We start from the raw sequence: 27,565 nt of genomic DNA on the forward strand, positions 1-27,565 counted from the left end.
ACAACACTGCCAGGATGCACTAAAACATGCCATGGGCTTCTGCCAAGAAATCACATTCCCAGCTTTTCAGAGTCTATGGAAAGGGCATCTGGCTGGCTGGACTGATGTGAAGTCCAGCATCACAGAGGGGGGCAGGAAGGGTCATCATCAAAATAAAAAGGAGCCAGCAGACTCCAAAGGTTCAGGGTACCTAGAGACAAAACCCCTGTTCTTTGCTGGTTCACAGGGGTGAACATGCTGCTCCGTACCTCATTTCTGAATGGGGACAACAGACCACATATATTGCATGAAAAGAAACCATCCAAAGCACTGGCTGAGGCATTTTCTTTATAGGCATGTGTTTGGCCTTCCCAAATACATCACAAGAGCAGGAGGAAAAAAACCCTGATTAGTAGACTATGGCATTCTGAGATAAATTACTAATTAATAACCCAGATGAGATTACTGCTTAGTATTTCTCCTAATGCAAATCTTTGGCAACTGTACAGGATAATGGTCGTTAAGGTATTTCTTCAATGATCTTCAAGCAAGAGAAATGAGGAAAGCTCCCAAGCACATACTTATCTTTAAACACTTTTACTGAAGTCATCATAAGTACATGGCTGAATTAAAGTGTTTACTCAAAAAGGGACAGGCTTGAGTACTGTGCTCTGCTTCAAGCACCAGATGTTTTCCAAGACCATTCTCTGGGCTCCGGCTATGCGCAGCAGTTACCAACTTAGCCCCAAATGGGTGCCTCAGGGTAGAGGCAGCAAAGACTAAGAAGTTTAAGTAGAATTTTTCTTTAATGATGACAAATAGGTTCCTGCAATACACTTCACAGCAACCAGCTAAATAAATGATCCTAGACCAGAAGGATCATTCTTCTCTTCCTGGGGAAATGGTTTTGGCAGGCTTGAAAAGCATGCCATTTCTCCAGATTCTGCTTCTAAATTTCATTACTTCTGCTTCTCACTGCTTCTTCAAAAATACTGTTCTCCCTTCTCAGCAAGGGGATTGAAAATTCCTTGCTGACAGAAGACATCTCTTACCTGTCTCCACTTTTCTAACGCTAAAGTCTGTATACCTGCCATTTTTCCAAGCACACCTTTCCAGTGTGACTGTTTCCACAACTGATGTCTCTGTGTGGTCAGCATCCTTCTACATGTATTGTGCCCAAACACCCCAAGCACAGATAGGGCTAGAGACAGAGGGAGAGTGGTACTGCAGCCTCCTTGCTCTGCAACACAGCTCCTTTCCATTCTTAGCCTGACAGGCCAAAGGGTTCTCTTTCAGTCACATTGTGGCCAAATATACACATATCCCAGTACTCTGTCATCCTAGCCTGTCCTCTCACTTCCTGTTTCCTTCCGGCACAGCTGCCTCCCATGGTGCCCAAACTGTCCACAGAGGGAGGGCAAAGTAAGGTTTGTTTTGTTTGTTTTTATCTTTTAATTAAAAAAAATAAACACAGTATTTTGATAAGTGTCAACTGCTACAGCGAGAACTTCAGGTTTTCCATTTATATCAATAAACATTAAAACATCCTAGTTGTGCCATTTTTATATTGTGGGAAACACCTGAGCCTTGTTACCAGACTTGCTGTGGATCATCAACATCAATCAGCTTGCCAATCAGTTCTTGGCAAACGCAAACACACAATCAATGCAACCTTTGTTACCTCCACTGATCTTACAGGATATTTTGAAAAGGTCTCCTGCATTGAAGTACTCAAGCTCCCTCAGAGTAATCCCAAGCAGCTGTATGATCTAGAATTTCCTGCACTCTTACTGAGGCAGGCAACCTACAGATACCAACGGCAGAGACAAACTCCACTAATGCATAATGGAGGCTTCCTAACATTTGTTTTTTAGATTATGGCATGAAAAGATGTGCTACACACTACACATGTGGCAGAAGCCTCTCACAGCACATTTTGCTCTCTATCAATGGATAAAGTGTAGCCACACTGCCACATTTTGCATGCCAATCAGGCTGCTCTGCCTCTTCCAACACACTCCAATCAGCTCTGAGGAGGAAGCCCACGAAAGCCCTAGGCAGCATTAGGTTTACATAGCTTAAAACACAACCTGGACAATGCAGAGTAAGGCCAGACAACACTGCTTACCTGAGCAGCAGACCAAGCAAAGCTGCCTTCTCCCCCCAAACTGGAGAGCTTTCAGATTCAGTTTGCACTTTGCAATCCACCACCACACCCTCCCTAGAGCTCCCAGAGAAGCCTGCTGCTCCTTTCCCCCAACCCCCCTCACATTTAATAAGTGGGAAGGCTGCAAAATCAGCTGTCCCCTGCCTAAGACCACCCAGGCATACCAACTTACAGCTCCTCCTTGAATCCTTGAAAGTCTCCTGAGGAGGGTATATCATATCTCCTCCCTACACTGCTAGCGCTGGAAACATACATCTCATGCCAGGACAGTGACCAGCTGCCCCGAGAGCAAACCTGACAGCCACGCTTAGTCCTCCAGGGCCTGAAATGGGAAAGCACAAGGGTGCAGGAGAGCAGCAACTCCTTCAGCCTCCTGTCCTGGGTGGTTAGCCCCACTACTGCAGCTACCCTGCCCACCTATTTATGCCCAAGACTTGCCACAGTAATCCTGCCACAGCTCTGTAAGTGAGGAGGCTGAAATTTCACAACTGGCACTCTGCCCTCTGCTCACGCCACTTGACCAGCATCCCAGTCAAAGTCTTCAAGAATCCCCACATACGGAAATTGAGTCTCTACTGAGGCTGTGGTGCCAGCCCTGGCTGCTGGGGACAGACTGCCAGGTCTGGGTGGCAGGGACATGTCTTGTCAGAGCCAACACCGGGAGCTCTGTGATCAGCTTTGCCACATACATCTCTGCTGGGCTCCACCTCATGCACTCACACTGGGTGTGTGTGTGACTTGTTTACTGCAGCTCATCAGAAATCCACAGCCCCAGCAGTGTTTTAGGGTCAACACTTGCTCTCCAAGTGGCACAGGCATTGCGTATGTGTGACTCCTCAGCAATCAAAGAGACCTCCCTTGCTTGGTGCCTTGTACTCCGCAACCCTGTGGACACTGCAAAGCATCCCAGGGGTCACCTGCTCATCTTAGAGAGTCACACAGATGCTGGCTGTACACCTTCTCCTGAGTCAGGGACCATCTCAACAGAAGGAAGTTGACAGCCACCAAGTTCCTAGTTTTACTCCACAGCTGCCAGCCAGCAGTACTTTAGTCCCTACATGGAACACCTGCAGACCCTCAGGGCTAAGTTTAGCTTTACATAGCCACTTGCATCTCACTCCTTCCTCCTGAATTCTAGCTGCTTTCAATCCTACCTATATAATATCAATCTTCATATCACAGATTCACAGAATCATTAATGTTAGGAAAGACCTCTAAGATCATCCAGTCCAACTGCTAACCCAGCACTGCTGCATCCACCATTAAACCATGTACCCAGGTGGCACAACCATATGGGTTTTGAATACTTCCAGGGATGGGGATTCCACCATATCTCCGGACATCTTGTTCCAATGCCTGACCACTCTTTCAGTGAAGAAATTCTTCCTAAAATCTAACTTAAACTTCCTCTGGTGCAACTTACAGGCATGTCCCTTAGTCCTATCACTTGTTAGGTGGGAGAAGACACTCCCACCTAACAAGTCCCCCATCTGCCTACAACCTCCTTTCAGGGAGGTACATGTGTTCCCCATTAGCCTCCTTTTCTGCAAGGTAAACATCTCCAGCTCCCTCAGCCACACTTCATTAGATTTCTGATCTAGATCCTTCACCAGTTCCATTTCCCTTCTCTGGACATGTTCTAGCAGCTCAACATCCTTGTAGTGAGAAGCTGAGCAGGGCTGGTAGGGGTGGGAGGCTCTGGATAATATCTTGGGGGCAGGTAAAAAAGTTGGAGCACAGGAAGCATCCCCTCAGCCACATCCACAGCTGCCCCTTGATGAGGGGTCACTAATGCCCCTGCATGCCTGAGCTGTACCCCCAGCTTCCAGGCCCAGGTCCCACTAAGCTCACCACAGAAAACTCCTCCCAATATAGCATCAGTTGCCTATTTATAACATGATGTTTACTAACACCAAACACATTCCTGTTGGAAGTGGAGGATGAGATGAGTCAAGGAAGTATGAGCAAGGGAACTTTCTTCTGTCGTGGGAAGATGAGGGGATTGTGGGAGGGTTACTTAGGGATGGGTGCTGCAGAATCAGCTGATCACCTGCAGTTCCCTCACCAATGCAAGGAGACTCAAGGGCACACTTATTCTTTCACATCAGACTCCTAAGCTTTGGGAACACTTTCCTGTGAAAGTGTGAGATCAGATCCAGCACAAAGGAATGTGCCAGCATCCCCTTGCAGCCTGCTCCAGGCTTGAGAAGCACTAAGTGCCAGAAGGTGTTGAAGCACCAATTTAAAATGAAGGCTCTGAAAACCTTCTGACACTTCCTGAGACCTTCTTGCAGCAGCTCAATAAAGCACTGCTGGTTGCTAGAGTGCTTTGACAGGACCTCTTAAGGCAGTGCACATCTCCAGTGGAACCACAACCCCTCCAGCCAGTGGGTGGAGAAGTAACCCCCACTGCTCACCCTTGCCCAGCCTGCTCTGGATGGTCACTCTGTCATTCCATTTGCTCAGTGTCCCTGAGAAGATTTGCAAGGACATCTGATGCTGAGGCACTAGGGACACCAGCCTTCAGCTGTGGGCAGAGACGAGCAGGACGAGGGTTGCTATGGGTCTCAAAGCAGGGTAGGGGAAGGAAAGGGATTACAACCCCAGCTCCCCAAGGCACCATCTCACACGTGGAATACTGTCCAAGAATATGCTCCTGAGCAAGAGAAGGCAAGAAATGAGTGCCTTCTAGGGCTCCCTGAATTTTGCAGACTTTCTCCAGTGCCAAGCTATATCCCATCCTGGATGGTGGGAAACAAACATATCCCATGTGGTGTTATTGAACTGCACACCCATACGGTGGCAGATCAGATTCTTGAAGCCCCTCCAGGCAAAACAATCAGTGCCAGACCCTGACTCTTTCTAGAGCCACCACCACATTTTCCTTTTTTCCCTTATTCAGCCATCTCATGATGCCAGGCTAATCTTTAGAACCTCACATTTTCCTCTCCATCTTGGAGAAAGTTATTGCTTTCCTGCCCTCAAATAGCCAACATCTCTTCCACCCTACCAAACTCATAATGGACCTCCTGGCTCCCTTCCCCACATTTGTCTTCTATGCCACTGCACTTACCAGTCCCAAATGGGCTGACTGAAATGCATATTTACATTAAGGGGCCGGATCAATTTATGAGTTTTTAACCTTTCCTAACAGACAAGGGAGAGTTGGTGTCAGGGGCTTTACCAGAAAGCCTCAGCTGACTTCTAGTGCATGTTCAGCCAAGGCTTGGAGTCCAGAGGCATGACTGGAGCATGGGACATTGTGACACATAGGGTCCAGGAACTGCTGGACAACTGTATAACAAATTTTGGCTATAAGCCATCCACTCAGCTTACCCTAGGTGTACCATCCCTTCAGCACGGATCAACAGGGATGCAGGCTTCTGCACTCCACGCACTACCAGAAGTGAAGGCACCAGCAACTTTGCCCATGCCTAGGATGATCCTTTGCTCCTTTCATCCTCCTGATTCACCCCTGTACCCACTGCTGGGTGCCCACTCTATGCCAGCTTCCCACACATCCATGTAGCAGCTCCCGGCCATCCTCACCCCTGCCCACCTGCTCCTCAGCACCAATTCATCCGCCCCAGCACTGACTCACTCCCTGCTGCTACCAACCATGCATCCAGCCTGCCTCTGGCATCCTCACCACTCGGAGACACAGGGTGAGGAGCCAACACTCTGCTTTGGAGAGTAGCAGTGCAGCAGCATGGATCCACAGCACAGGAGAACCTGCCTGTGCTCTGCATCCCACCCTGAATAGCTCCATAACTACAGGTATGCTGCTGATTTGCCCCATGCCTCTGTTCATCAGAATTACATACAGCTCTTCCCAGGGAGATAACACAGCTAATTTCCAGTCCTTGAAAAGACAAACCACTTTCCAGATGATGATACTAGAAGCACACCAGTACTTGTTGCTGCACTCTCCCCTACAGTCAGGTGAAATCCCTGTTGAGTTACTAGGAGTGAAAGGTATGTCTTGCATCGACAGACCTCTGCTCCCATTGTTAAGGTCCGGGAAAGCAGCAGGGAGATGTTACTGCCCTGCTGTCTCCAATTCTGCTCTGGCTTGTGAATTTACCCCTCTCCTGGATGAGCAACACCTGTCTTGGAATTAGCCACAGGATTAAAACCAAAGATGTTTTTGGATGGTTTCCCACCTGCTTGACAGAGTAACTGCAAGAGCAAAAGCTTCACACTGCCCCTGCCAGCTTGGTCAGCTCCAAGCAGACAGCGAGACTGCCAGGTGGGCAGCAGTTAACCTTGTGAAGTTTTGCCACTGCTAGTTTAATTTTCCATCCAAGGTCAGCGCTTAGGCTCTCCAGGACCAGGTATGCTCTCTGCCCTACAGGGAGCATGCAATGGCACCAAGCTGCAAATTTAACACAAAAAATGAGAAAGAGGAAATAAAACATTCCCCATCCATCTCTAGCCTTAAGTTATGGGACCCCATGCCAGCCCCTGCACAGCCTCTCCTGTCTGCAGGAATCATCCACCGTTGGGTGGAGCCAGGCTGCTCCGCCCAGTGCCCCCAGCTGCCACTCCCCATCCATGGGCTCCTCATTCCACACCTCATGCAGCTTTTAAGTGTCTCCTCCTGCTACCTGCCACCTGTCTTCACTGTCACATTTTCTCCTTTAGTTCTCTCCTGCCTGGAGAGGTAGGGTTCAAGTTTATGTAAGGGAAAGGCTAGTCCCCAGCCCCGTGGGGGATGTCAACAGAGACAGCACATATGCCTGTCCATTTTTCTTTTCACCTGGCATTTACAGTCACCAGATCAGGAGAGAGGAAACCATATCTTGACTATTCCCTCTGGTATTTGCTTTGGTACCACAGTATGGGAAGGAATGGGAGGTTCCTCCCCCAGCACTGCAGGCAGCAACATATACCATGGACCTTCTTTTGCCTACTCACCAAGCAATGGGACAGCTGTTCATGACCTGCCATCTCTAACACACATACTTTAAGAAGTACAGGCCAATAAAAAAACCCAACAAAACAACCCAAGAAACAAAAATCCCAACACCAAACCACTGCTTTCCAGCCACATTTGAGTCTCAAACTCTCTTATCCTGAAATCCACCTGCCACGAGACTCCTGCAGGCAAAAAGGGTATGAAAATGTACACCTGTCTAAACGGGAAGGCAGAGCAGGAATAACAAGGCAACAAAGCGCTGGTGCTGGGATACGGGGAGAGGGTGTTGGCCCAGAGCTCTTGGAGTCTCCAGAGCCAGCTCAGAAAGGAGGAATTGGCAGAAAGGGCAGGTTTCGCAATCAGAAATGTTCCTTGCAAGTCAAAGGATGCTCTGATATGCTAGAGTGGGCTGTGAGGCAATTAGAGGATGATAAGGATGACTGACAAGGATGGAGACAACCAGAGGAAAGAGAAGGAAACAGAGGGAAGAGCAGGTGGGCATCTTTGCCCCAGGCCAGACAGGCTCACCACCCTGGAGTAGTTTTTCAGGACTAGGCTGGGAGTTTCCAGCCCACACACCTATTCAGCTACAACATGCAGCCCTACCTGTACCACTGCTTGGAAGGGTTGGAGTCTACTTTCACCAAACGGGTTTAAAAATTTCCTTTCTTGCTCCAAGAAATGCAGTGCAAACAACACAAGACAGGATGTACATGCTGTTGTTCAAATGGCAAAGCCGCCTCTGCCTACACTGTCCTGATGCCTTGAGAAGGCTGACCTAGAACGGAGGCTAGAGAGAGTTAAAGAATAAAGTAGGTATTTATTAAAAGGCCTCAATGGATACACTCTGGGCACTACAAAAGCCAGGCCAGGGCTACACCCAAAATGAACCCAAAATGGTCACAAAATGGACAACTGATCATGAGGTCTCACACTTTTATAAGTTTTGGCCCATTTGCATATTGGAGTTAATTGTCCAATTATAGCTTCATATTATAAAGTCCCAACCTTCTTGTTTTCTCTCTTCAGTCCACCACTGTTATGCTCTTGGGCCTGAAACTTCTATAGGTTGTCCTTGGTTCCAAGCTAGAAAAGGAACTGATTTGTCTAGCTACTCTGTGAAGAGAGCTTAATATGAAGCTCAGAACTACACACTAAAGCAGCACAGAATCTGAAAAATATAAAAGCTAAAACTTAAAGAATCATTTCCCCAATCTTGGTACAGCCAATGCTGCTCTATCCAACTCCTGCTCCAAGGAGGAGCTGGATGGAGCATGGTAAGAATGACGGAATGAGCCTGCTTTATTCTCTATTTACCAGACACACACTTCCACTCACTCCCATGTATTCTGAAAAGAGGCTCAACAAAACTGCCCACCTGCTCTACTTAGATTGCCCCATCTCTTTTCTTCCCCAGATCTGCAAGCTCCATCTAAATATTCTATTTGATCTTTCACATCTAGCCACCCCCAGAGACATCTGCAAGCACAGCTGTGTCAGACACAGAGGCAAAGACCCAAGCAATCAACATGTCTCCACAGGCATATGTCTGCTGATGGAGGTGCAGTTATACTGGCAAAACTGCTTCTCAGTGTTTTAAGGTGGTGGAATAAAACCAGGTGTTAGAAGCGGGAGCATTTTATGCTAACATAATGTATTGGCAGAGCAATCAAAACAGGCAGTCCTACACATCAAGCAGGCCAGAAGCTGCAGGTGTTTTGGAGGAGACACCTAATGCACCTCAGAGACATGGCCCAGACCATCCTCAAATACTGCCACCATACCATGGTTTTAAACCTTTGATTTGCAAAGGTGCATCCCTCACTCCATATTCACTAGAGGAAAGCTGAGCTATGGCTCCTACTCCACAAGACTCTCCTGGAGCAACTTCAGCTGTTCCCCCCTGTAGCACTCAACCCCAGATGAAAACACAAAGGCTTACTGGCATAATTCCCTACAAACCAGAGCTCTGTTCTCATCAAATGGAACAATGCTTTGAAGAAAACAAAATAAAAAAGTGAAATGCTGGGGGTTTTCCCTCCTTTTTGCTTAAAGCACATCAAAGCATTTGCTTTCCCTGACTTGAAACCACAGTCAAGAGCTATCTACTAGCTTTGAAATTCCCCTCCTACCCCAGGCAGTAATAAAACATGAAGATAGAGAGCATGAAATTCCAGGAGCACTATGCAGCAGGGATTTACAAGGGGTACATCCTGTCAGGCTCACTGGATCATTTTTATTTTTAACAGCATTACAGTGTTAGTGGGTGAAAGGGAAATTGTGGATGTAGCAAGATTTTAGTGAGCCATCTGCTGCGGTATCTCACCCAGTCTCCCTTTTGAGGCTTGTTCACTGGACTAAGGAAGAAACATCACCTCACAGACTGAACACAGTTATAATGACCCTAAATAAACTAGTAGCTCAAAGTGCCAAAACACTGCATTACAGACTGCCAGCAACCAGGGACAAGGGTCATCTTTGGTTTCATTAATCATTTTCACCAGCTAGGGTGCTGAGTTTGGAGAGTTGTTAGGTGCTGGCTGTTTCCAAGTACTTTTCTGGCAAAGTAGCTGGGCACCACAGGAGAAGGGTTGCTATAAATCACTCAGAGGCAGATAACAGGATGAGACAAGTAGAGGAAGAGAACAATTCCAGAGGCACATGCACAGAGAATGGGTGTAGGTTTGTCAGGGCATCACTCTACATAAGCTGGGGCCAGGTGAGTGTATGTAAATGCCAGGTGAAAAGAAAAATGGACAGGCATATGTGCTGTCTCTGCTTTGTTTTAGTGGAGCTGCCTCCTCATAAGGTAGAGGAGTCTCAAGAAAAGGCCTTAGATACTAAGGAGCAACAGGCAAGGAGAAGAAGAAACCCAGAGAACAGAGGTGCATTGAAAAAGTAACAGGCAAAGACCTCCATATGCACAAGAGGAGAAGGCAGAGTGGGCTGCACGGCTCTGAAGGTGACCACAATCCCAGCATCCCACCACAGTTTTTTTTTTTTGCCATTCTTCATAGCCTAGCATTTCTACGCTACCAAGCTAATGATACACAGTCATAAGATATGTTATGCTTAAGCAGGATAACCAAGCCTCACCTTCATCTTTGCCTTGATTAGATAAACAGATTCATCTCCTTATGTTTCTCTCCACAAATCTATCTCTTCAGACCTCAGACTAATACTGTAACTTTTCTGCGTTCTTTTCAATTTTTCAGCAGCCTTTTCTGAGCACCAACATTGGATTTAGACAGTGTGATTTAGTATCAAATCTCCCCAGCATCATCTATGGCAAGAGTCTCATTCTTAGGGCTACCCATTGCTGCCTTTCCAGATGTAAAATGTTTCTTACAACTGCCAGCCTTGAAGGGGCCTTAACAGTCCTCAAGATTCTTTACTTGAGGCACAGCCAGTTGCAAATCATCCAGATCTACAGACTTTTACCTAATTTCTTCCAAAACTAACATACACACCCCAACTCCCCAAAAAGCCCTTCAAGACAGCCTCCATTTCTGCTTCACTATCCCAACTGATATTACAGGGAACCATAAAGTCTGAACTCCCTAATTACAGGCAAAGTGACTTCCTGCCCCATCTTCATCACAGCTACAGTCTTCTAAAAATGTGCATTGCTGTACATTCTTAAAGACCATGAAGTTCCCTCCTCCACCTTTTCTAACTCAGGCTACACAGCCCTTCTCACAGTTCTTCTCATCCTTCCTCCTACATCAAATTTCTAAAGACCTTAATTTTTATTGCTTTGCTGGAAAGTCTCTTGTTTGCACACATCCTTCTCCAAGAGTTGCCTCTACATCTGAGCCTGTCCCTTCAGCAACACCTCATCTCTGTTCAGGAGAGCACTAATTGCTTCCTGCACCTTAGAGGCGTCACTCCTAATGCAGCCTGGCAGAAGGCTTTGGAGAGCACTAATTGCTTCCTGCACCTTAGAGGTGTCATTCCTTACACAGCATGGCATAAGGCTCTCCTTGTGTTTTCCTGCTCCCCAGAAGAGCACTAATCCTCAATCCTCAAATTCTGGCAATACCAATATCTTCCCCTGCCTGCCTAGCTAGGGTCCCTTTATCAGATAGAAACTCTCTTGAATACAGTTTTGCCATTAGTTGAGCTTCCACATGATGCTTCCGATCTCCTACTCTTTTCTCATCTGTGTACAAGGCTTACACTTGGGTCACTGGCACAGGCTGACTTAAGTCAGACCTAGTACGTCTATCCATCGCCCCCGCTCACCTACCAGGCAGGCCATCCTCTAAGGCAGGGGTGTTGACCAACTTGATGCACTACGTTCCAGACAAATGGATGGTGGTGATTTTTAACTGGCATATTCTCCCACCTCCCTAACAGAATAAACATTAACTGTTTATTCTACCTTATTAAGACAGGCTGGATGTAGTCCTGTTCTTTTCCCCTGTATTTCAAGGGATCAAACCTTGGACAGTCCCTTCACTAGATGTTTTCTCTGGTGGCTGCTCACCATGCAAAAGTTGCCTTAGTCTGGAAGTACTGTCATAGAAATTTCATAAGGCTTTGCCCATATGACCACATCCAATTTACCAAAATAGTCTTGTCACCTATTCTGATTTGTGTTTGGATTTGCTTTTTAAAATTAACTCATCCCCCTGATCTTCTTTGCAAGGTGAAGACAGAGCTCTTACTGTCACATTTTATTTGTTCCTCTTTTCCATGCCTGCAGAAACTGAGTCCTTCTATCCAAGAGCTGCATCAGCTCCTTCTGCCATAGCTGGGAGCTCACACCAAGTTTCACATCCACCACAAACCCAGTTCTTTCCTCCCAGATTTATAACTTTGTGACTTTTGCCAACTCAAGCTGCCTTTTCTGTGTTGTGAGTAATAGCGAGTCCTTGGGCAGCAACCGCAGCTCAGCAGACACACAACAATAATTAGTTTCCAAGTCTATGCCTCAAGCATGGAGTTAGAGCCCAGGAAAACCAAACTACCCACCTGTATATGCTTGATATCAGCTTTACCAGCACCACCTGAGAGCCTCCAAAACTCAATGGCTTCACATAAAGGGAGTGTAGGCCATAAGCATAGGGAGATGAAGGATGAATCCCTTTTAAGATCTTCCTTGGGACCCAAAGGCACTACATTTTTGTCTCAAGAGCACAAGTATCCTGAGGCCATCTTCAGAGACCCTCCCCAGTCCGTGTCATTGCCAGGTGCTCTCTGCCCTCCAGTAGAAATCATCAGATGTGATAATTACTTCAAGCAGAAGACAAGGCCTGCTGCCATCTGAGCTTCCTCTAAGTACAAGATCATGCCAAGATTGTCTCTGACTTTGAAGTGTCCTGAAACAAAGTCTACTAAAGGCCACTGTTTATGCACTCTTGTGCAAAATTGCACTTGTAAGAATAGCACACTGCCCCTGACTGATGTCAGCAACACACCAGGAGACAGGTGGATTATTTAAGGGAGCCCATCAGAACAGTTCTTCCATGCAGGTCAACAGGAGAAAGCACAACACCTCCCCATAGGCAACACCACATGGCAACAGAGCCAGAGGTCATATCACTGGTGGCAGCTAGCTGTCTGCAGAGTGATCCTCTGCAATAAGCTGGGAACAGAGACCTGCACAGAAACATGAGAGAGCATTGCTTGGGAAGGGGGGTGTCAAAGCAAGCAACTTCTCTGCACAAAAAAATTACAGGGGTGCAGAGGTGATGAGCATACCCAGGGAAGGGCTGTGGGTAGCTCTGGGGTCATACAGTCCTTCCAGGGAGTGAGGGCAAACAGACACACAGGAAAGGTCTGCAGCAGTCATTCTTCCAGACAGAGAAAGGTAGGGAGATTTTTCCGCTTGCTGGTCAGAGGTAGCATGGCTGTGGTGGTTCAGAAAAGCAATAGCAAAACACACTGAAAACAGGCAGCATGAATCCCGCCTGTGACTGCTTTTTCCTGTGCTGATGCAATGTGTCACCTTTCTAATACACAGTTCTTTAAGAGATCCAGCCCTTTCTTTAATGCAACAGCACAAACAGCCAACAGAAATGGAAATCTTCAAAGCCTCACTTTAAGCCAGACCTGTACTACCAACAGCCAATCTCTCTGGGGAAAAGCAGCGAGCATAAAAGAAGAGCTCTCTCCCTTCCCAGCACAATAACCATGTGGGTAGAGGCTGTTGGCATCAACAGTTAGACCAAAGCACACCAAAAACAGGAGACCTTGCTCAGATTTAGTGGGCTATGCCAGCAGGATGTCTATCTCGCCCATATACACTGTGTAGCCACCCCAAGAGTTTGGCCTGACAAGAGCATTGGGATACGGGGAAAGTGTTTCTATTCCCCAATCTGGCTTTAAGAAGGAGTGAAGGAAGGGAGGTGAAGACAGAAGAGGGAGAACGGCAGGCACTCAATTTCAACATGAAAAGAGCAGTGGTGAGAACAGAAGCCTTTCCAGGACTGCTTAGCAATTGTGCAAGGAACACATAGGGAGCATGCAAACACAGCCCTGTAAAGGGCAGCGAGCACTGTGCAGAGAAAAATGGAGGAAAGGATTTTGCATCTCCCATAGCAAGCCAGCCTCAGGCTTCCTGCAGCTAATCTGTATTTGGAGCAGAGGGCAGACACCCAGCTCCATGCTGGAAGGACATGAAGTGAGAAGGCAGTGCCAACCACAGGCCTGCAGGCTCAGAGAAAAGCCATTTTATATCGCAAGCCTTTGCTCTACAAGCTTGGCAGTGACTTTGCCAATCTCACCCTCCCTCTGTTGCAGAATGCATACGTACAGATGCTTTTCTTTCTCATTCCTTGATCTTTATTTTTCTCCTTTTAACCAGCTTTCTAGGCAATGCATCAGGCCTGCCCCCCAACTCACTACCCTGGACAAGCCAGAATGCTTCTGATTGATGAAGACTGCAGGCAGAAAGGTGCCTTCTGAGAAGGCTGTGCTCAAAGCAGGTCCTGCACAAATCAACTTGCCCTATGGACAGGAAAGTGAGAGGTCCATCCCAGTAAGAGCCTGAGCTGTACAGGGCACAGGAAAGAGGACGAGGACTGCAGTTCCAGGCAGCAGGCAATACCACAATGAACAGAGAGCTACCTTCAGACAGGCCACCTGCCCCACGGTGTGGTCCTTTGAGGCTAAAGCATCAGCAACACACTTGCTGAGATCAAAGTTGCAGAGGGACACAGGGACCCCCACCTCTCTCCCTTCCTGGAAACCTGCATTTCAGTTTCCAGCTCAGCCTGCAAGCAAGCTTGAAGCTCCCCAGATTCATTTCCAGAGCCAGGAAGAAGAACAGAGACCTTTACTGAGATCAGACATAGCCAAACCTTCCTCTGACTCATTCAGTATCTCAGAGGCTCATGGGCCATTCCCTGTCCCCCCTCACCAACACCTCTTGAGCTATCACGAAAGACCTGAGACATCGCAGAGCCAGTTCAGGCACTAGGAAATCTGCCCCTTTGCATTGAGGCTCCAAGCAGGGCCTCTGCCTCCTTGTGTGAGAGGCAGTGTGGAGAAAAAGTAGCAGGCTGGCATACTGGCCATTTGCTGCAGGAGCTGCTGGATGATGGGGATGGGGTTGTGTGTGTGTGCCTCTGTAGGGCTCGACATTGTGGGCTACCCAGCAAGCTCTCGGTGGCAGGAGGAGGCAGGAAAGGAGCAGCCTAAGGGACTGTCACTAAGAATTGCTTGGTTCCCACCCTCTGGAAAGCAGCTGCTAGATTAAAAAATCCTTTATGGTCCTGTCATTCAAGGACATGGAGACAAATTCCATTTTCCAAACATTCCCATCATCTTGTCTCATCTGTACACCACAAAAAGCCACAGGAAAGATCCAGTCCCAGCCTCCAGCAAGCCTTATCATCCTTACCCATCCCTACCCACGGCAGAGCTCTCCGATGCTTTGATATGCAAATCAGCCACAGGATCCATAACCAGTGCTGTCTGGAATTAACAGCACACACGGAGTATCCTACACCCAGGGCCTCCTCCCTCCCCAATCGCCACACGGCTGCGCAGGCTTCACATCAGATGACACAGGTCCCAACTGTCTTGGGTGGGAGCGGGAGGTGTTGCCTGCAGTCCTTGGATTTTCAGCACACAGCCTCACCCTGGCCACCAGGATGGAGCTGGGGCGTTTACAGAAAGGAGGCAGGCAGGGGTTGCACCTCGGTGTGGATAGGCGGGTGACAGAGGAGCTGCCGGCAGGATGCTGCAGGGCACCCAGTGACCAGAGGCTCACACAAAGTGTAATTAGCAACAGACAAAAACCAGGGCCTGGGCACTGCCAGCTCTCAAGCTTTTATTGAAATCTCAGGCTACCTGGGACTTTCTGGATGTTCTAGTTCCCAGAATGAAGAGAATTAGTGAAGATTTTTTTTCCATGTAAACAATATAAAAACACCTCCAAGCAAGTTACTAGCCCACTTTATTACTGCAGAAAGCTGAAAAATATAACCAAGGATACTTTAAGCCCAGAAAGGAAAAAAAAAATTAACCCCCCACGCAAGCTAGAAGCAAAGCACACTCAGGATTTTTCTTTTCTTGTCTCAACTCATGGCTTCAGAACAATTCAGGACAGTTACACTATGCTCCGGTCAAAGGGCAAGAAAATGGAGCATTGGAGAGCCTCGTGGCGATTCCTTCTTGATATGAAAACTGACACCCCCAGAAAATACAGTAGCTTCAGCTCCTTCCAAGGTTACCAAAGACAGGAACAGACAAAAATAGAGCAAACTTATTGCAATAAAACCTACTTATGAGTCAAAAAAGAGCCTCTTCCCAATCCCCTCAAAAGCACACTCTTTCATGTTTATTTTGCTCTTATGGTATCCAGGTGAAGACTGCAGAATGGACTTCTCTCCCCATAAAGATAGCATATTCCTACTACTAAAAGGCTCAAGATGAAAAAGGCCTTCCTCAGTAGATACCAGCTAATTGCAGTCATTAGAAGTAATGCTTTGCTATTTCTGGTTGAATGGAGTCCTCCTGGAGTCAGTTAGGAGCTGAGTAGTCAGCTCTGCCTCTCTCAGAAGCCTTAAGAGTAATAAAAGCTATTAGGGACTGTACAGTGTGATTGTTTGGAGGGGAGGGGCACTGGTCCCCGCCATGCACTTGCAAAGGCTCTGTCCCACACTCAGGTGGGGCATCGGCGGCACCGCCCAAAAGGTGCCTGAGCCATGAAACCCTTCAGCAGCTTTGTACCGCCGCTAATTGGATGCTCCTGCTCCACAGCCCATGGCCTTCCGTGTGTGCTTCCTCCAGAGAATGACACTATGGAGCAGGACACTTTCACAGTAACAGACAAATCCAGGAGAGAAGAGACTCCTCTAAGACTATGCACAACTAAATTAGCCACCCTGAGCACACACTGATAAGCTTTTTGTTTCTAACTTCTACTATCGAGATGAGCAAGGCAGGGAGGTGCCCAGAACCTCAATTTGCCAAAACACCTGCTCTCCATCTAGCTGAGAGCTACCAAATCTGCTGAGAACACCGGGCTAACTGCAGCCACATTGCAGATTTTTGGCGTGATGCCCCCTCCAGCAGGTAGCTACATAAAGGGTGCACTCTACAGCAGGAGGAAAAAAAACATGGCTTGGTGATATGGAGCGGTTGGCGACCGAGACAAGAGCAAAAAGGCTTGACTGTCTGGCCGTGGACATGAGCTGTATCCGACAGCCCTTTGTCAAGTATTCCAGGGGAAGATAAGCAGGGCAGTATCAGAAAACTCCGCGCTACTCCCACCACCCTCGGAACATCGTCCTGCCACCCTGCTGCTCTGCTTCACAGCGGTGACTGCAGGAGCGATGCACAAAAGCGCCGACCGCAGAAGAGACGGGCGCGCCGCGGGCAGGGGTCCGGCGACCCCCGAGGTGCATAAGCCCGGTTACCCAACAGCAGCAGAGGTGAGGGACGGCAAAGGACGGGCGACCGGGAAAGAGAAGGAAAGCCCGGGCGGCCTTAGGGCGGCGGGCGGCCCACGCTGCTCCACGGGCACCGCGCTGGGCGCGCCCCCCGCCCCGCTCCGCCCCAAGATGGCAGCGGCGCCCCCGGCCCCGGCCCCGGCCGCCTCCGCCGCGGGCTCGGCGCAACGGCCCGGCCCGGCCTCAGCACGGCCTGAGGCGCCACCGCGGACCCTCCCCATCCCCGCCGGCAAAAACCCTCTGGGCCTAGAAGAGCCGCGGCCGCCGCGCCCCGCAGTGCCCAGCTCCCGCCCGCTTACCAGCGGCTCCTTACCCCGTGTCAAGCGCGGACGGGCTCTACCCGGGCCAGGCCGGGCCGGGCCGGGCCAGGCGCTGCGGTACCGCGCTCCTCTCCGCCGCCCTCGGCAGCGAGCGACGACCGCTGGGCTCGACCGAGTTCGGCTCGGTTCGGCTGGGTTCGGCTGCGCTCGGCGAGAGGGCGGGGCGCCGGCAGTGGGCGGAGCGCGCAGTCGCCGGCTCTGCACAGCGGCGGGGGGCGGGGCCGCGGCGCCGCGCGTGCGCACAGGGGCTTAGCTGAGCGGTAGGGCGCGCGCTCCGCGTGGGGGTGCGCGGCGGGGCCTGGGACGGGACGGGACGGGACGGGACGGGACGGGACGGGACGGGACGGGACGGGACGGGACGGGACGGGACGGGACGGGACGGGACGGGCCGGGCCGGGCCGGGCGCTGGGAGTGCAACGCAGGGTAGCCTAGCTCGGTACCGCAGCGCCCAGTAGGGCCGGTACCCGGCCTTGCTCCGCCGCCGGACCGGCCTGCTCCTGGCACGCTGGCTTTTTCCCGGGGACGGCGCCGGGCCCTCACGCGGCCCTGTGGCCGACCGGCTCGGGGTGCGGACGGCCCCTCTCAGCGCCCGGGCGCTGGGGTGTGCCGCTGCCGCGCTCGCCTGTGGGCCCTGGGGCTGGCCGGGCCCTTCCTGCCACTGGGTTCCGGCCCTGCCGCCCATGCCCTGAAAAGGGATCCGCTTGCAGGTGCCCCTGGTGCTCTGTGCCCGGGGCTCGGGAGGTGTCAGCCCTGAGCATGAGCTGCTGCTCTGCCCCCGAAGATGCGCGGCGCGAGTTGGCGTGGCACGCAGCGGGGCACGGGGTGGTGGCATCGCGCGAAGCAGGTGGGAGCTGGAGCCTTTGTGTCGCTTGCACATTGTGCTCCCACTGGAGCGCAGTCCGTGCCTCCGCAGCGTGGCCTGGGAGAGAGGGAAAACACTCTTCGGAAGTTCCTGCATGTTCAGAGAGTTTCTTTGCTCAGAATTCGTGTGGGGCTGCGATGCTGGGGTTAGGCTTTTGTGGGTGTGAGTAGTCATGCAGCGAAGTTAGACCAAAATTCCTGTGTCCTGACAGGCGTGGCATTTACTCGCGTGTGTCATGGAGACTCGGGAAGTGTGGGCACTAGTCTGTGCTTTCCTGGTTATTCTCCAGAAAGCTCTTTTGGAGGTCCAATGAGTAAGGGGAGGCAATTGGGCAGAAAGACTGTATGACTTATTTCTTAAAAGCATGAATAATTTAATATTTATAGCAAAAACAGGCAAGTCAGCCTTTTTAACAGCAGGACACAGATGCTCATCTGAGCTCTGTTGCCTTCGCTGGTTCCAGAGATCCAGGGTTGCCTGAGAGGGTCTTCTTTGAACAGAGGGAGACTGAGTTAAGGGAGGTTTCTGAGCGAGAGATGAGGCTTATGCCACCAAAACTACAGGTAGCTCTGTACTACCTTGTGATGCGAGCATGTCTTTGTCTACAGGTCATGTTTCTCTTAAGCCAGAATTCCAACAGCATTAGGCAGCCTTTTCTGGTACAGCTTTATCAGGAAGACCTAGAGCCACTATTGTTTTTTGTTCTGTGAACAACTAGTCTAGGTCAGTTGTTCCTGTCATTTTTTCATGGTTGAGACACAGCTACACATCTTCTCTTCCTTCTTGTTTGTGTTGTTCTCCTTGCCACAGCTTCCCCCAGCGTGGTTACCGCTATCCGGGTTGTGATTGCACCTTACTGGTTGAGGGCTGGCCACCTAGGTCAAGGCTGGGAACCAAATCTGGTCTTGTGGTTTTCCACCATTGTCCTGCTCTTGAGACCTCAATACTTCTAAAACCAGTAAAGAGACATTTGAGAGGTGATAGCAGTGTAAAATTACAATGGTGTGGGCGGTTCTCTGAATTCACATGTGATTCCCAAAGGGCAGAGACAGGAGAGAGACCTTTCTTGGCTTCACCTCAAACCCCACAGGCCCACCAGAGAGAATTTCTGGGGCTAATCCAGTACCTGCCCTACTGCTCATTTCTGTTGACTTCACACAGATACTTGTCCTCTCTGTAGTTTAATTTTCTGCTGGTGCACTGGGAATAACCCCTCCCTATTTCAGTACAGTGCTGTGAATATGAATATATGGGATGATTTTAGGTGTTCTGATATTAGGATAATAAGTACCATAAGTACTTTAGAGTTGTGACTTCTGGATACTTAAAATGTTAAAAGTAAGTTTTATTTTATGCAGCTCTTCTGTTATCTGCTGTTCCTGATCATGGTCTAAAAAATGAGCTTAGTGTGTTTTGCTTCAAAATTGTTAACAGATGTACCTGTAATGAGTTTCTGTTGGTAACTTGGATCAGTAAATATCCTGTTTAATAGCTAATCCTGTTCATAAACAGATTTAAAAAAGACTTAATTCCTCTGTGTGAATCCTGGTCTTTTTGTTCGTCATTAATGTAAAACCAATTATGTCTTGGTAATTAATATCTTGTATATTTTTAACACACACACCCCTTAATCAGATTGTTTCCTTTAGGAGGAGAGCTGTGAAGAGATTGAGTCCCCTAGTTCACAGTTGGCTCCTGCAGCTCACTGTGGCAGACGGTCTATAAATAGGCCTGCAGTGTCAGAGTAGGGGTTTAGGCATTTGCGTTGCATGTACTGTCTTGAGTTTATTTCCTGTGTTTTAATGATGGATGACAGATGCAGTTCAAATCTTTATGCTGCCTGGAGCGTGTCTGTTTTGATCTTTTAAAAGAATAAAGGTGATGTTGGTCCCCACTGTTTGACTGTGCAGATCAGGTCACTGCCATAAAAGTAAAGAATATTTTTACCTGATTTCTTTGGCTTTGACAGCAGGCTTTGGGTAGTTGGCCTCAGCATTTGCTTTGCAACATCCATTGGTTTTCCATGAGGCGTGTCTGTGTGGATGAGTTGCCAACAGAAAGAAGGAAAAGGAATAGCTGAATGGTTATACAATTAGAGATCTTAGGAATATAGGGAGGAGGGGTTAATTCCAAAATTTGAAAATTAAAGTACTCTTGGATTGCCAGGTAACAGCAGTCTTTAAACTTACATTTACTCTAGGATGCAGGCAGGGTAGGAATGGTGGACTGTTTTTTAGGGTGTACACCACTGATAGAACTTGGTCAGAGGTGTTGCACTGGCTTCTGGAGTGTTCAGATGCAGACCTTTTCAGTGCTCCCATGGCTGTATTAGTAGAGCAGATTCATGCAGACCATTCTTGTGAGGCACACTGATGTTTTTGCTGAAATGATAAGAGATTCTTTTCTTGTCCAAGTCTCCCGGTGTTTCTTTGGAGATATTGTCACTACATAAGGCTGGGTTGCCAGTGGGAGAAATCCCAGTCTTATGTTGTGCCACATCCATTGCAGCAGTGTTCATGTGCCTTCAGGCTGAGCCAGCTGAAAACTGACTGATTTACTTAAGTGCTAAAGCCAGCATAAGGGAGGTGATGGAAGTGTGTGTTGGGGAGGACACAGGGCTTCCTTTCTTGGTGCTGTGTGCCCTGATGTTCATTTAAAGTGAGTATATAATCTTCTCTTCCTTGTCTGGCACATGTCCTTGCTCTGTCTCAGTTCCCTGAGGAACATTTGCATGCATTTGATGAAAATACTGTACATGTATCTTTTGTGTTTTCCAATTTCATTAGCTGGGATGAAACTTTCCAGAATTTCTCCATTCAAAAGCCACTCAGGATTTCAGCAAATACAAGTTAGTTCTTTAATATCAAGGAAAACCACCGAAGGTGATAGCTAGAAATGGTGGAGTGGGTAAATAACTTCCATACATTTATAACTGGTGAAGAGTTTCTTTGTTGAGCAGTGTTGGGATTCTGTGTCAGTCTTTTGCATTGAATGGGTTAGGGCTGAAGGGCCCTTGAGAAGAGTATTTGCAGTAGCAGTTTACTGCATGCTCAAAAGTAATTCAGTGAAGTAGAAATGGGGTCATTTTAGTGAATATTTGATTAACAAATTCCTCACCCTTTTCTGAATGTTACTTTGAGCTTTTGTCTGAGGTCTGTGATAACTTTTAACAGATATGTAGAGAGGGGCAAAGTGTCTCTGTGACTGTGATTTTCATGAGATAGAGCCACTACTAGGAATTAGGGGCAGCAGGATAGAAACAGCAAGAGATTCCTCTACATGGTTCTTTATTGCTGCTTTGGTGCAGCTATGAGTGGTCAATGTTATATCAATAGTTGCATTTGAGGCTTCTCATTTTAGGATAGTGTCTATTTAAATACTGCTCTTGCCTAGCATGGAAAACTTGGAAATTAATCCTGCTTGAGCAGGAGATTGGACTAGATGACCTCCAAAACCCCCTTCAAAGATAAATCCTTGGTCAGGAGTGTATTAGTGACTAAGTACTAAGCAAGTGGCGGTGTTTTGTCTGTCCAAGGTATTTTGGAGTGCGCTCCTGGCTGTATCAGTTGGGTAGTACTGATGGCAGACTTCTGGGAATTCCTACAAATTTTGCTGTGTTTGAAGGTTATGGCGTTACTCTTCCCATACACCTGGGAGCACTGAAACCTGATGACCTAGGGAGAACCACCTTCGGAAGCAGACTTGGATCATATGCATTCCCGTGCCTAAGTGCAGCTTCCTCTGAGCCTTTTTAAGGCCCTCTGGTGTGAGGCACCGTGTGCTGGGAAGGAGAAAGTGCTGGCACTGGGGCTGATGGCTGTCATCGATTTATAGCAGCTCTTCCATTTTGGCACCAGCTTGGGAGTGTTCATGTGGCAGCACCAAGTGTGCCAGAGTGAATGGCTTCTGTGCCCTTCAAAGTTTAATTGTTTAGTAATTAGCAACTCCATAGGGGGAAACTGACCGCAGGAGAGATGAAGTTCACAGCCACAGAGGGATCAAATTGGGACTGGGTCTAGTTGAGGAGCACCTGTAGTCAGACCCAGACTATTGGCTGTTCCTTTCTAGAAAGGAAGCTGGCATGTTACAATAACTGAAGTTGTGATTCACTCTTCAAGTGTGTGAACACACTTGCATCTTTGAATGCTGTTCTTCATGCCATAGATGCATTCTTCTTTTCCCTCCACCCTGAACCCTCCTGCTAATTGGAAACATCCCCCCTGTTTACTCAGTTGCTAACAGGATGCTTCATACCAAATAATCAATCATGAGAAATTTCTTAGCTTGTGACACATCTTAATGTACTGAGGAATAATTCTTAGCTGAGAAGGGGATACTGAGTCATCTGAAAAAATAAACAGCCCTTGGACACTTAATGCTGTTGATGCTTCCGCTGGTAGTTTTGTAACTTCAGACCTTCACTGCTGCCACGGGGTAGAAACAAACAGTGACTTCTCCCAGGAGTGATGAGTGAGTGAGTGAGTTCAGAGTTTATGCAACACTTTAGCACATTTTAGATGTGCTTTAAGCACATCTGGCTATGCTGGTCCTGATGCTGCTGTCCGTTTGACAGCAGGCAACTGTAAATGCAACAGGGCCTTGCTGTCATTAGGCATTAGGATCACACGGGTAAGGACATGTGGCATAAACACAGACTTTTTGGAGTCACATTTCAGAGAGTTCAGAGAGCAGACAGTGTGGGCAAGCCCTCAACTCATTTGATGATCATCTACCCCATGGAAAAGTGGTGCTTTTTTTTTTTTTTTTTTTTTTTTTTTTTTTTTTTTTTTGGTAAATAAATGTAAGCTTTGGCTGTTGCTGTTTTTTTCCAAACCTGCCTGTTTGACACAGTTGGTTTGCTGCCTGTACTTTGCTCAGGTAGCACCACTCAAAACTGCTGTGGTGCACATGTCCTGTGCTTTTCATCGTGCTCTCAGGTAATGCTTTGTAGAACAGCTGCAGACCCTAAAACTTATACACATCCTCAAGTAAGCAAACACATTGGAGAAAAAAATAATGAAAGAGGGAGTTAAGATTTAGGCTGGGCTCTACTTGGTTGTATTAAGAGCTGTGGCATTGTCTATTTGAAGGCTCTGTGGGTGGTTTGTTTTTATTTTTTCCCTAGAGATTTTATTTTAAAAATAAGGCTTAAAAAATGGCTTTACAGTGTATTACTATAGTTTGGCCCAAAACTCATCAGAACTGTCAGAGAGAGATAAGGTCAATGGATTTTTAGTGTTTGCTTTTGAAAGGAGAGAAGCAGAGCACATGTTGGTTACACTGCCAAGGTCACAGCAAGCTGCGTCACATGGTAGTAGGTGCAGTCAGGTGGAAAGTCTTAGCTGTACCTGAGCTGGCCTGAAAGAGGCCTGCTCTAGGTCTGTGTTGTTTCCTTCCTTCACTTGGATCTGCCAGCATAACCACCTGGGTCATCGCTCCCTAATGATGTTTGGGAATGTGATCGGGGTTCAGATAAGCCTTTGTGACTGCACGCAAGCTGGTCCCAGTCAGTCTGACAGAATGAGGTTAGGGAACCGCCACAGACGTAGGCAGGGAAGAGGGTGTGTTCTCAGTCGGAGGTTACCCTTGTAACCCAGCTCTGCTGCAGTCAGGGTGGTGTGCAGTGTACAGCAGCATGGAGTGAGCACTGTAAAGGTACAGGGAATTCTTTTCTCTGGGCGGCCTGAACAGGGCAAGACTGGCAGCAGTGTAACTGTGTCTTGTAACAGGCTGCTTAACACCTCTGTATGCTAAGAGAGAGTGTGCCCTCACCAGTGAAGCTCTGACTTGTTTCTTGTCTGGCAAATTGTTTCCTGAAGCTGTGATGCCAGTCTGTAGGTTATTTGTCCTTTTGCTTGGTTTTGTAGGTAACCTTGATAGCTTTTACAAGTAACCATGATGGCTTTTTCTGGGCATTGCAGCCTCTAAACCAGTTCACATCTGAAATTTTCACACCTGCTCCTTGTTACATGATTCACAGTGCACACAGAGGGGCCCTTACCTTTGTGTCTAGGAAACTGCAATGCAGTGATACTGAATCCAGCTTTGTAGTATATGTGTCTGAATTACATTGTCTCCTGAATCCAGGTAGGGGTTGTAGATCTGCTAGTAGTGTGCTGCAGATGCTGCTACCACTCTGTGTCCTGTGGATTGCAGCATCTAAATAGGGGCTGAGTCCCTTGTGTGTGATTCATGTAAAGGAAAGAAAGCAAACCAAATTCTGTCCATTTTCCAGAGTTAATAATTCTTTTGTTTCTTATGCAGGGTTGGCTACCAAATGGCTCTCTTGAATAGACGAGTTGGTTTATCCTTAACCCATCTAAGCAGTGCTGTGATCCAACGACAGTTCAGGTAACTTTCAGATTTTGCTTTTGTTTTCTTTAGAATGTTTCATGGTTGGAAGAGATGCTGTTAAATTGATCAAGAATAAGATACAGCATTTGTAATTCAAAAGGGTAATAAATTTTTTTTTAAAATCTTACACTTGTCCTTTCATAGGTTGAAAAGTGAGCCCAGACACTCCATTTGCAGGTTCCTAGCATTCTGCATTTTCATATGTGTGTAAGGAGGCTTTTAGGCCTTTGACAGCAATACATGGGCCTGCAAGTAGAAGTTGAAAGTGTCTGTGATTCTCATGCAAGTGCAAAAAAAAAACCAACAGCGAGCCCCTGCTGATGCAGAGCTAATTACCATGCTCAAAATTATTTAAGAGTTTATCATTTATTTAGAATAAAAATAATCTGAAAAATTTACTTTCTCATACTTTAACAGTATCTATTTTGTTGTTTTTCTTTTGTTTCTTGCTCCAGGCTCTAGGCATTTAAAGTTTTTAATTTATGGATTTCATATTTTACAATGCCTTGTACAAATCTTGGAGTTTAGTCCCACAGTACACTCTGCCAATTTGGAGAATCTCTAACTTTTTGAAGGGTCAGGGCTTCAGTTTAAAGGATGAGAATAGTCATTCCCAAGATTGTGGTCTAGAGGGGTGATTAAGATAAGGGCTAGGTTGTGTGATAGTCCTGGGAGCTATCTCAAGGAGGTATCCAGGTCTTTCTGGCTTTCTCTTTAAGTGGGCTTCATGAGAGCATTGGCCAGCATACGTTTAAAGCATGTATAAGTGACAATGACAGGGAGGTGAAGTCCAGTCCATAGAGGTGAACAGGACTTCAGAAAACTTAATGGGGTGACCTTTTCTTTGTGGGGTATTCCTCCAAGACTGTGGCAGAAATCAAAAAAAAAGGGAAAGAAAAGTTCTCCCAGGGCAGTTATTTTTGTCTAATGGTTCCTGGACAGTCACATTTATATCTATTTGCTACTGCTGTGTTGTACGCTTGGTCTCACTGAGGTTTTCCCTGCTCCTTCCTGTGACAACACTTCTCTTTTTCCAACCTTCTCCCTTCTGCTTTTCCTGTTGTGCAGCCACAGATGGTGGGCAGAGGAGAGTGTGGTGTACCACAGTCCCTGCCAAGGATGGGACTGGATGGGATGGCGTGGCTGGTTGCAGAGATTAGTGACTTCTGAGAGAGAGAGAGGAAAGCTAAAGTAGGCCTCTACTGTGGGAAATAGATCTTGAAAGGCAGAGCTTGACCTCTGGAGCAGTTGAACTAATGCAGATTGACTCCACTGTCTTTCTTCACTGTGTGTAGAAATTCCTGCTTCAACTGATGTCCATCCACGTCACATTTGGTGTGCATGCTCATCTTTTAGGTAGCTTTGCAAATACAAGCCTTTCCTCATCCAGGGATGATGGTCCCTATTTACACACTTGGGAAAAACAAGATGAATGGTTAGGTTGCTTTCATATGCTGGCCCTGAGTAGTTCAGCTGGCAGCAGGTTTGCATTCCTGCAGCTCTGGCCAGCATGTTTCTAGTACCTTATTGCAAAGCAGCTGTTCAGCAGCAGAGAGGATCTTCCTTCTTTTCCAATGGTATGTTTGGGTGTCATTTGAAGACAAGCAACAAATCACTCGAGTTTGAACTCACTGAATAAAAGAATAATGGTTTCTATAAGGTAGTATGTTCCTGCTATTCCCAAGAATATTCAGAGTCAGATCTAACAACTAGTATTATGCAGTTTATTTTTGTTGTTTCTTATTTCCACAAAGCAAGCATACAGAAGAGAGAGTGTCTCTCTGGATTTCTTTCTACATGGGGAAGGTGGTGATCTCTTAGATTCTAGTTGGGAACAGCTTAGGACGGCCACAGCAGGACCTCAGATGTCTTACTGAGAACAAAATAAACTGTGAGACTCACAGACTTCAGTGAAAGGAAGGTTGATCATGAAAGTCTTTAGTGCTGGGTACTGTGTGCAAGATTGAAGGAGCCTGACTTGAGTCTTAGCTTCCTGCAGGCTTTTTGAAACAGAAGTGAGCACATTTTTTTTGCTTGTAGATTGAAGCTGCATCATCTGCAGATGCTAAAAAGCCGATGGTATGCAAGCCACTCTTCATGCCATCTTTTAGTTGTGTTTTGGAGTAGAAAGGTCATTTTGTATTTGACATTTAGTAAAGAGTGTGCAAAGGCCCAAGTAGCATCTGGCTTTCAAAGAGCACATTGAATGCAGTCAGTGCGTCACCCATATGGTATATATTCGTTGCTGGTGCCTTCTGAGTGGCTTGTGTAATGACAAGATTCTGTTCTGGGCTTGCCTTTGCTCCCCAAAGATTATTGAGGAGACCTGTCTGTCGTTCTCTCCTGTCTTTCGGTAGCATCACTGGGGCGTGCCGAGCAATACAGAAACTAACCCGTGTGCGAGTGGTGGACAACAGCGCCTTGGGGAACACGCCCTACCACCGGCCACCAAAATGCATCCACGTGTATAACAAGACTGGAGTTGGCAAAGTTGGAGATAAGATCCTTCTGGCTATCAAAGGAGAAAAGAAGAAGGCTTTAATTGTAGGGCACAAGATGCCTGGCCCCACCATGACGCCTCGATTTGATTCCAACAATGTGGTACTCATAGAAGATAATGGAAACCCAATAGGGACTAGAATAAGAACACCAATACCCTATACACTTCGAAGAAGAGAAGGCGAGTTCTCCAAAGTATTGGCCATTGCCCGCAACTTTGTATGAATGCTAAGAGAGGTCTTCAGTGATCCTTTCATATCCTTTCATGCAGTAGCTGTTCCTTGGTCCTTTTCCAGAAACTGGTGAAACATGAAAAAGCTGATGTTCATCAAGAATATCTCCTCCCTTTTAAGAATTTCAAGCAACTAATTTAAAGATTGAAATAGGTTTTTTTTTTTTTTCCTCCAAATGAAGGTGATTTATTTCACAGAACACCTGCAGTATGTTTGGGAAACGGTCCTTTACCCTTACTCCTCCTCTGGTGTTAATCTGGTTTGTCATCATTAAAATGAGAACATGAAAATCCTTGTGCTGTATTGCTTACGTTCTCTTTTCCCTCTT

At 47.4% G+C, this 27,565-nt stretch overlaps 2 protein-coding genes across 7 annotated transcripts in view; one reads left to right on the plus strand and one right to left on the minus strand.

The window, feature by feature from the left end:
- Nucleotides 1-17,459, minus strand: part of TMEM63B (transmembrane protein 63B) — a 48,846-nt gene extending 31,387 nt beyond the window's left edge. For 3 of the 4 annotated variants that reach the window (XM_059841428.1, XM_059841427.1, XM_059841423.1), the window contains exon 1: nt 17,283-17,459. The gene's annotated coding sequence lies outside the window, so the exon portion shown is untranslated. Of the gene's footprint in view, nt 1-17,268 lie in introns of all 4 variants that reach the window. The other variant, XM_059841425.1, reaches the window with a different exon arrangement.
- A 23-nt stretch (nt 17,460-17,482) lies between these two features.
- On the plus strand, nt 17,483-27,527 carry MRPL14 (mitochondrial ribosomal protein L14). 3 transcript variants are annotated; one of them, XM_059841429.1, is made up of 3 exons: nt 17,483-17,549; nt 24,416-24,502; nt 26,863-27,527. In XM_059841429.1, the coding sequence occupies exons 2-3, from the start codon at nt 24,429-24,431 to the stop codon at nt 27,227-27,229; spliced, it is 441 nt and encodes a 146-aa protein (XP_059697412.1). In that variant the 5' UTR covers nt 17,483-17,549; nt 24,416-24,428; the 3' UTR covers nt 27,230-27,527. The 3 variants fall into 3 exon arrangements, with proteins under 3 accessions (XP_059697412.1, XP_059697413.1, XP_059697414.1); XM_059841430.1 differs by having other exon boundaries at nt 17,513-17,573; XM_059841431.1 differs by lacking the exon at nt 17,483-17,549 and adding an exon at nt 17,953-18,133.
- Nucleotides 27,528-27,565: the final 38 nt, after the last annotated feature.

Source organism: Haemorhous mexicanus, chromosome 3, assembly GCF_027477595.1.
Source record: "Haemorhous mexicanus isolate bHaeMex1 chromosome 3, bHaeMex1.pri, whole genome shotgun sequence".
Lineage (NCBI taxonomy): Eukaryota > Metazoa > Chordata > Aves > Passeriformes > Fringillidae > Haemorhous > Haemorhous mexicanus.